We start from the raw sequence: 9,283 nt of genomic DNA, 5'->3' as shown, positions 1-9,283 counted from the left end.
TCCATAAGCATTTGAGTGGTTTGGAGCCAACTGTTTTTGTTAACAAAAAGATAACTAGAAAACATCAGGGCATTTTGCACATTTAATTCATTAAACCTTTCTTCCACTTAAATAGACAAATGGGTAGATTGTATCCCAATTTAAAAAAATGTACTTCTTACTAAGGATTGCAGTCAAAGTTTAAAATGGAGACAACAAGTACTGTGCTTGAATGACTATTAAGTAGACAGAGTAAAGAAAACTTTCTGAATTTTACTTGAAGGAAGCTTAAAACTGAATTTAGAACAGCATATTAGAAATGTTTATGCAGAAAAATGCCACAGATTGTTTTCAACAATTTAGAAGCCTTAGGTTTCTTTGTGCCTTCACTGGTTATGTTAGAACCCATGTCCCATAGGCTCCAGGGCAGTTCTCCATAACCTAACACTAATACTTCTGCAGTATATTGCATACATATTCACACTAAGTGGGAAAAATAAAGATTATGAAAAGCTTCAGGTCTTGTCACTGAATTTGAAATAAAATGACTTTTAGTTTTGCAGATCTCTGTGCACTTCGAATTATAAGGGATCATGCTAGCCTGGAGAGGGGTGAGAGGTGGAAGAGGAATGCAGCTAGGCAGGAACTGTGGCATGCTTTGTCTCCAAAAGCAGGAGCGGAAGGAACACTGCCCACTGTTATCCGATATGCTTTCCTACATACCTAAGTATTTACAGCAACTTATTTTAAAAAGCTTTTTGAAAGTTTACATCCCCCAAACCAGAATGTAGGGCAAGGTGTGGGGGTAGCATCACAGACCTACCTTGTTCTAAAGGTCACCTCCAGTACCGCTCTGTGAGGTGGCACTATTATTCCCATTTTGCACGTTGAACCTGAGGCAGATAAAAAAACTAAGCTAGGAAGCAGGGTCTGTGAGATGTTTGTCCAAGTTTGGTGGCGGGTAGGCAAGATCCAGGGATTGAAAATACAAATACCTGTAGGCCAGGGGTCTGGTCTTCACAGGCTTTGGGACACAGGTTCTCAAAGCACCTTTGAATGTGCTTGTGGTCTCAGTGGGTTCTTGGGAAACATGCACACTAGTGAGATTCTGGTCAAAGTGAAGAGGACTAAGAAGCTTTTAATAAGGGTTTTCAATCTCAAGTCCAGAAATTGTATTGCTGAGTATGTGCCAAAGAAAACTGTGTCTTCTAGGCCCCTTCCTTAGAGCAAGTAAACAAGAGACTGGGCCTCTGAAGGCTGGATTACTAAACAGCACCTTCTGAAAGGACGTTTATGGTTTTTGTTGATGTCACTTGGGGGATCATTTTGTTGCAGGAACTTTGTGATTATGGGATCCTGTCTCAGGCCACATTGTGAGACGGACATTTTACTTCCTGAGGTAGGATGCAGAGGTGCCCCCCGCCCTTGACAGTAACAGTGGTCCTCCTGCCAGATCCCAAAGCCTTAACTCCCTGGAGGCCCAGCACAGAATGCCTTAGACTGAGTACTCAACCAGTAAGGAGTAGCCACAATGTCCCTTTACCTGGGCCTGGATCAGCAGTCCAGGCAGGTCTCTGAAGTTCCCAAGTCTCCATCCACCTGGCAAAACAAATTCATGACTGGATGGGAGGAATGGTCCTGGGGCCTGTCTCAACTAGCTGGGAGGCACAGGAGACAGGCCATCAATACTGGAACTCTCACAATACAGGGACCCATGTAACCCGTCAGCTCTGGTTGCCATTTAACAGCACCATACACTGGGTGGTTTATAAACAGAAATTTCCCATACTTCTCGAGGCTGGAGTCCTAGATCAGGGTGCCAGCATGTCCAAGCTCTCCTGGGGGAGAGAGCTTTCTAGATTGCAGACTGCCAACTTCTTGTTGCATCCTCACATGGTGGAGAGCAGGAGATTGAAGCAAGCTTTCTTAGTGACTATTATAAGGGCACTAATCCCAACCTGACAGTGGAGCCTTCATGACCTCATCTAACCCTAATCACCCCCCACAAAGGCCTCATCTCCTAATGCCATCACACTGGGGAGTACACTATCAGTCCATTAACACCTGCCCCATGAATGAGTGAATAAGGCAGTTTAGGATGTCCTGAAACTTACAATCTGGTGGTACTTGGCTCAGTATCTGCCAGTTAGACGCAATGGACATAACTGATCAGAAACTCTAAAGAGGAATAGAGCCCATGGGACTCCAATACAGGCACCAGAACCATGACTAAAGGGAGTTAAAACTGAGGAACTACCACTTTACCACTGAAGACCCTCACACCACCATGGAAGACTGAACGCCTGTGGTTGATGCCTTTGCCAACTGTTAACAGCTATAAACATGCTTATTAAATGCACTTGACCCCCCCAACAGAAAATGTAAATTGTCCATGAGGCTGAGACATGTTAAATGACCCACTGAAGGTCAAATAAGTGGACAGCAGCAGAGCCTGGATTTGAATCCTGGAATCAGAACCCAGAGGCTGTGCTCCTAGAACCCTGTTTTCAAACCAGGATTCTCCTGTGTCCCTTCCTGTGTCCCTCACACCAAGGTGAGTTTACTATACCTGCCCCCACCCCCAGTATTTCAGGAGGAGGAGCTGGCACCACTGTTTACAGCAGGATTTAGCCTACATTCTCAGAACAATCTTGTGAGAAGGGCACCTACCTGATGCTCAAAGACAGGGAGATTCAAACCAAAGCAGTCATTCCAAAGGTGACACCGAGATGATCACAACGGGACCAAGACACCATCTCAGGAAACCCAATTCCAGCCATAAGGGGATTTCACCTGGACTCCCCACCCTTCCCACAAGCCTTATGTATACCAAAACCAATCCCAAACTCAACCAAACTTTGAACTCAAGGTCTCTACCCCTTCGGCAGTCCCTGCCCACCCCGTAACTAAATCCTTTTCTCAGTCTCCCTCTTGAACTTCTTCTATTTTTAATTCGTAATAAGCCTCTATACCTTAATTTGAGTAAGGAAAAAGCACTATCAATATCGATTTGTTTTTATCTTTTTAATCAACTCGTTGAAAGACATCCTAAACACTACATGAAACACAACAGAATATTTTTTTCTTCCAGTATTAAAAAAAATGACACAAATATTTTTAAGAAACTTCTATATAATCAAGGCAGAGATCTGGAGTAAAAAACACCTCTAAGTAATCATGTTCTTCATTTCTTATAGTTACAGTCAGAGATTGCTTCCTAATCATAATTAAACATTGTGTTCAAAATGTTCCTAGATGCACATTATTTAAAAAAAAAATCAGTCTGGCCAAACATTTTTTGCCAGAACCAACATTCCTGAGCCGGAACTAAAAAACTGGTAAAAAAAAAAAAAAAAAGGAAACAATATCCAGACTCCACAAATGTCTCAGAATTTGTCTTTAAATGGGAGAAAAATTTAACAAAAAAACACACGGAACTTTCTGAAAGGTCTTTAACAAGCTACCTTGGGAGCTCTACTCAAAAAAAGAAGTTGACGTAACTAAAACAGATGTTTCAGTGCAGCTCCAAAAATCTTTATAAATACAGCCATTTGGAGGGATGGTCCTGGATCAGAAGAAGTTTTATTCCTTGTGTATCTGAGAACAGTAAGAAGGGGGAGAATTGTGATGTTGGGAATAGGCCAACATGCTCACTTCCCAGGGCTGATGAGGATGCTGAAAGGCTAGACAGCAGGGACACCCCTCCACCTCTTCCATGCTCAATAGGAATAGATGATTATAGACGAGATAGGTTTGACACCCCCACCCCCCCAACCCCCCGCCAAAGCAGACTAGCCTTTAACAGGCACCTGAGAGCAAGGAAGGCCTAGGAATGCTGTCAGGTGGGCTTGTTGAGGTATGCATAGGCAGGAGAAAAGTGAGAGGGGCAGGACTGGTACATAGAAGTCTGCTCGGTGGCAACACAGAAGCCTCACCTACATTAGGTGTGCATGCCTCATCTCAGTTGTCATAATTATCCCTGTAATTTCCTCCTGAGTAGCGGTCATAACCACCCTGGCTTCTGGGAAAAAACATACATAAGTATCACAGGAATATCTTATATACACCTTCTAATAAAACTAAAAACCATGTATACTTACAAATCCTGCCACATTTTTATGTACTATAATATAAACTTTAACGTGTAAAATGAGATGTTAAACATGAACACCAAGTAAACATCAAATAATCACATTATGTATAACTTACGTATAGCATTTTAAACCATATTAAACATTAATAGAATACACACAATTAATCAAGACAGTACAATAAACGTGTATGTGTCACTGTCGACTGCACACTGCAATTATATGACCTAATATCTTACTGTTGTATTTAACCCAAATTATTGTTGCACACTTATTTTGTAGTTTCGTTATAATTTGTAAAAACAAACACTAGTAGCACCACAGTAAGAAATGTATGAATACTCAGGCAGCCGAGCTGAGATCTTGGGGAGAGAGAAGAGCACCACCAGAGTACCCCAACCCCTTGGCTACCCACCTGCCGCTATAGTCTCTGGACCTTCCATATCCATATCCATATCCTCCAGGTCGGCTATCATACCTGCCACTTCCATAGCCCTGGTCCCCACCACCTACAGCAGATAAAAAATATTCAAATGGCAATTGTCCAGACATAGGCTAACAGGCAACTCTCCTCCATATCCCATTATCAAACTTACCACTGCACTTACCTCTAGAGTAGCTGCGACCACGCCCATAGGCCCCAAAGGCACCCCCTCTTGTTCCCCGGGCCGACTTGCCCGCGTGGTCTACACGGATCTGACGACCATCCAGAGACTAGGTGTGGGGAGACACAAGGAGGATGGATGGGTTGGTGGTCAAACAAAGCAGGGATGAGGTAAGAGCGGGCTGGGCAGGTGGGCAAAAGAGCCCAGAAATTCCTGCTGGGCACCAGGTTCTGGGTACCACATTCCAGAACAAGCTCCTTTGACCAGAATGGCTTTATCAGGAGCTACAGAATCCCACAAAATGACCTGAATCCACCGTGTTCCCCCTGCTACTACTTACATCTTGACTGAACTCAGGTTGAGTTCTCCTCCCCACTCCTCTAAGCTGCCCGACTATTAGGGCTAGATAGACACCTCTCTTGGTTTGAGGCTTCAGAGTCCATCCCAGAAGACTCACGAGGTCCTCTCCGGGCCAGGCCCGCAGGTCTGCAGACTCTACTACCTAAGCCCAGAGCAGGTCAACCATCCACAGGTGGCTTCTCGGCCTCATGCAGGACCAGTCGTCGCCTCCCAGGCAGCCCGGCTCTGTCTGCCGCTGCCCTCCACCCCCTAGAACAGAAGGCAGTCACGCTCCTGTGAGTGGGCACTGCGGAGCTTGGTGGCCGCGCTGCCCCTAGCAGACACAGAGGGAAAAACAGAAAGAATGGTCGAAGTGACAGATAGGAGCAGGGCCCCTATGCAGGTAGGCGGCCTCACCTCTCCATTCATGGCTCTCATGGCATCTGAGGCATGCTCTGGATTGGTGAAGGTGATGAAGCCAAAACCCCGGGATCGCTGAGTGTCCCGGTCCTTGACAACAACCACTGGAAAAGGGAGAGGGGAGAGAGATAAGAGGACAAGTGGCAAAGGGTGTTGGACCCTCCTCCCACCAATCCTCAATGGAAAGTTATCGAGTTCTCAGTCTTAGACCTAGGAACAAAAGCAGGAGACGAGTAACGTAAAGGCCTGGGATTCTGACTCTTTGCTCCTGTTTCCTGAAATGCATGGGCCCCAGACTTCCTTCCACACCCCCCCATCACGTGTCTGGCCCATGTCTCACCCTCAGAAATAGGTCCGAAGCTGCTGAAGTGGTCTTCCAGAGCCTGCTCATCAGTGTTGAAGTTGAGCCCTCCCACGAAGAGCTTCCCTTCTTCAGAGGACATGGCGGTAAATTCAAGTCCTGTGGAGAAAATATGGAGAAGAGTAGAAGAAGCAGTGTAGTTGGGAGAAAGAAGAGATTGGAGAAATGAGAAAAGATAAAGAGAAGAGAGGAGAGAACACAGAAGAGACAAAAGGAACAAAATAAGGGGTAACTATGTTGAAACACAGAAAGGCCAAAGCGGCGGGAATCTACGGGGCGAACTCAGCGAGGTAGCCATTTGGGGGCCGCCTTCGCGCATGCCCACAACATCCCCCGCCACCGCGCCCGTCATTTTGTGCGGCCGCGCATGCCCAGAACACCCTTGCGCTCCCTCCGCACCCGCAAAACAAGATGGCGGCGGTAACGTAAGAAAACCCCCCCACCCCCACCCAGGCCTCCGCTGTCGCGCGGTCACTGCCACCAGCCACGCCGCCAGCCCTCCCGGCATTCCTCGCAATTGGATATAGCGCGCCAACCTCGCACCAAACAAAGTGTCACCTCCGAGTACGGGACCCACTCGCCCCGGAGAAGCCCAGGCCTACGTGTCAAAAGCCAGTACTCTCCCCACTCGCGCACCTCGCTCTTGCCCGGCGTGGCACACGTCAGTGGGGCGAGAAGCGGTCGCTCCGCAAAACATGCTGCTTACCTGGAAATTAAGTAAAAGGCCGACGAGACAGCTACCGCCAAGAAGCCGAGAGACTGGGAAGGGCGCCGCGCGGGAAGACTCCTGATAAAGCGTACGTAGCGGTACGTCACGGGTCGTCCGTCACGCGTGCCGGCGTGCGCGCTCATTGGCTGACGCCAGTGAGGGGGCGGGGTGGGAGGAAGGGGCGGAGATGCAAAGGGATCGATGCGCTCAGTACGCTTCCGGGAATGGAGGCGAGGCTTGTGTAGTTGGTTCCGCCTGGCATCAGCGTCGCTCCACTGGCCCAAGCCGTCTTCATCCCTTACACGCACGAGCCTTTTTCCTGTCACACCCATTTCCGTCCCGGACATCACCCTCACCATCCTTGACGTCGTCTCCCCCATTGGTTTTGACGTCTTCCTCTAGGTCCCTGAGGACATAATTACCGTCCTCTGATAACTTCTTTCACCTTCTAGTCCTCTAACCTCATACCTCTCGAGGCCTCGATGTTTTATCTCCCCACTGTCCCTGACGTCATCGCCCTTCACAGTCCTTAACATCAGACCCTTTGTTTCTTAGTCCCTGACCCTGACCCCTACGTTTCCTTCTCTGTGCCCAACATCTAGCCACTTGTTATGGGACCCTTTTCCCTGGCATCGTTCCTTCTCATTTATAACTTCAGCCCTCATCCTTATCTGACAGCCTCCTGAAGCCAGTTTCTCGAATTCCCTACCATTGGACCACTTGAGGTGCCTTCTACAGAAGAGGATGCTTCAATCTTCAGAAGGAGTAAATCCCAATCCAACAGAACGATTATTTGCTGTCACTCAGAGTTGCTGAACCCTTGATCCACAGAAAGGACTTTCACAAAACATAATGGACTTATCCAAAGCAAAGAGTGTCTGAGCCCACTCCCCACAGTTTGTTCTTGTTCAGTCTTCTGAGTGTCTGAGCTACTTTTACAATGAATGGATTTGACAGACTTTTCGTTTCTGAACTCCCCATCAAGGAAGAATGGGTTAGTTTTCCCTCAGAGACTCTAAATATGTCATCCATAGAATGGACTTGTCCAGTCTGCTAAGGGTGAGCACCCCAAACACAGACTAGATTTAACTTTTGGAGTACGGTATGGTATGCATCCACAAAATGGACTTGTCTGGCTTTTGCCATATCCAGACTTCTATGCCCAGGATGGACGTGAAGAGATTTCACATTGTCCACACATGTGCTAGTCTTAGCCCTCTGATAATCTGAGCCCCCATGCAAAAATTAGAGGTACTTATTTACCTCTCAAAGTGTCTGAGCTCTGATCATATTTCACAGTTCGTGACACATCGTCATGGTTGTTCTATGCGAAGCCTCTCATTTTATTTATTCTTTTATTCCTGCACCCAACTATCATTCTCTTCCTCCCACCGTTAACTCTTTTATTGGGTTTAATGTTATCTCTTGGTGTGATTTCATATAAAATGTGCATTTTTGTGTATGTTTTTTTAAAAATGTAGTTATTTAGGCTGCACTGGGTCTTAGTTGTGGCATACAGGATCTTAGTTGCAGCATGCAGACTTCTTGGTTGGGGCATGCAAACTCTTTAGTTGCAGCATGCATGCAGGATCTAGTTCCCTGACCAGGGATCGAACCCAGGCCCCCTGCATTGGGAGTGCAGAGTCTTACCCATTAGACCACCACGGAAGTCCCTTGGTATGCTTTTAATTTAAATGGTAGTGTCGTTTGTTTTTGGTTTTTTTTACTCTTTTTTTCAACCAGCATTATATTTTTATTCCATCTGTGGAAATTCCCTGGTGGTCCAGTGGTTAATACTCTGTGCTTTCATTCCTGGGACCCAGGTTCGATCCCTGGTCGGGGAACTAAGATCCCACAAGCTGTGCAGTGTGGCCAAAACAAAAAACAAACAAAAGAACAAACAAAAAAAACATTAATGGGAGTTTTGTTGGGATTGCATTGAATTAATAGATTTGGGGCAAAATAATATCTTAATAATATTACCTGTGGAGGTTTTAAAATATGTTCACAAACTCTTTGATAATGCCCCCTTCAAGAGTTGGAGCCTAGTTCCCTTTCCCTTGAGGGTAGGCTGGACTTTTGACTCACTTGTAATGCACAGAATGAGCACATCACTTCCAAAACTAGGTCATAAAAGGCACTTCGGGGCTTCCCTGGTGGCGCAGTGGTTGAGAGTCCGCCTGTCAATGCAGGGGACACAGGTTCATGCCCCAGTCCAGGAGGATCCCACATGCCCGGAGTGGCTGGGCCTGTGAGCCATGGCCGCTGAGCCTGTGCGTCCGGAGCCTGTGCCCCGCAACAGGAGAGGCCGCAATAGTGAGAGGCCTGCGTACCATAAAAAAAAAAAAAGAAAAGGCACTTCAGTTTCCTGCTTTCACACAGACTGCTTTCTCTGTGGGACGGTACCTGGTACTTCATGCAGCAGCCCTATGGAGGAACTGAAGCCTCCTGCTAACAGCTATGTGAGTGGACATTCTTGGAAGTGGAATCAAGCCTTCAGATGACTGCAGCCCCCTTCTGCATCCTGACTGCAACCTCATGAGAGACTCAGGTTCAGAACCACCCAGCTAAGCCACTCCCAGAATTCTGACCCTCTGAAACTGAGATAATGATTATCATTTTAAGTCTGGGAGTAATTTGTTGCCAATACATAGCTAATACATCACGAAATCTTCCCAGCAAAGAGCATGAGATGTCTCTCCTTTTATTCAGGTCACCTACAGTATTTGTTATTAGAGTTAAAAAAAATTTTTTAATAGATTTTATTGATTTATTGATT

The 9,283-nt window shown here is 46.5% G+C and overlaps 1 protein-coding gene across 2 annotated transcripts; it reads right to left on the bottom strand.

Annotated features, from left to right (window-relative positions):
* Positions 1–2,988: 2,988 nt before the first annotated feature.
* Positions 2,989–6,585, bottom strand: RBM3 (RNA binding motif protein 3). Of its 2 annotated transcripts, none has more exons than XM_082864166.1 (7): positions 6,502–6,585; positions 5,775–5,894; positions 5,432–5,538; positions 4,679–4,784; positions 4,486–4,579; positions 3,915–4,000; positions 2,989–3,576 (listed from the first exon to the last, which is right to left on the bottom strand). In XM_082864166.1, the coding sequence occupies exons 2-6, from the start codon at positions 5,875–5,877 to the stop codon at positions 3,940–3,942; spliced, it is 471 nt and encodes a 156-aa protein (XP_082720292.1). In that variant the 5' UTR covers positions 5,878–5,894; positions 6,502–6,585; the 3' UTR covers positions 2,989–3,576; positions 3,915–3,939. The 2 variants fall into 2 exon arrangements, with proteins under 2 accessions (XP_082720292.1, XP_082720293.1); XM_082864167.1 differs by having other exon boundaries at positions 3,915–3,997.
* Positions 6,586–9,283: the final 2,698 nt, after the last annotated feature.

Source organism: Leucopleurus acutus, assembly GCF_964270905.1.
Source record: "Leucopleurus acutus genome assembly, chromosome: X".
NCBI lineage: Eukaryota > Metazoa > Chordata > Mammalia > Artiodactyla > Delphinidae > Leucopleurus > Leucopleurus acutus.
This window is presented reverse-complemented; position numbering and strand designations above follow the sequence as displayed.

Coding starts and splice junctions, on each gene's coding strand:
- RBM3 (XM_082864166.1), bottom strand. CDS start 5,877: ATGTCCTCTGAAGAAGGGAAGCTCTTCGTGGGAGGGCTCAACTTCAAC. Junction 5,539..5,774: donor CTTCGGACCTATTTCTGAGG/GTGAGACATGGG, acceptor TCCCTTTTCCAG/TGGTTGTTGTCAAGGACCGG. Junction 4,001..4,485: donor TCCAGAGACTATAGCGGCAG/GTGGGTAGCCAA, acceptor GTTTTTTCCCAG/AAGCCAGGGTGGTTATGACC.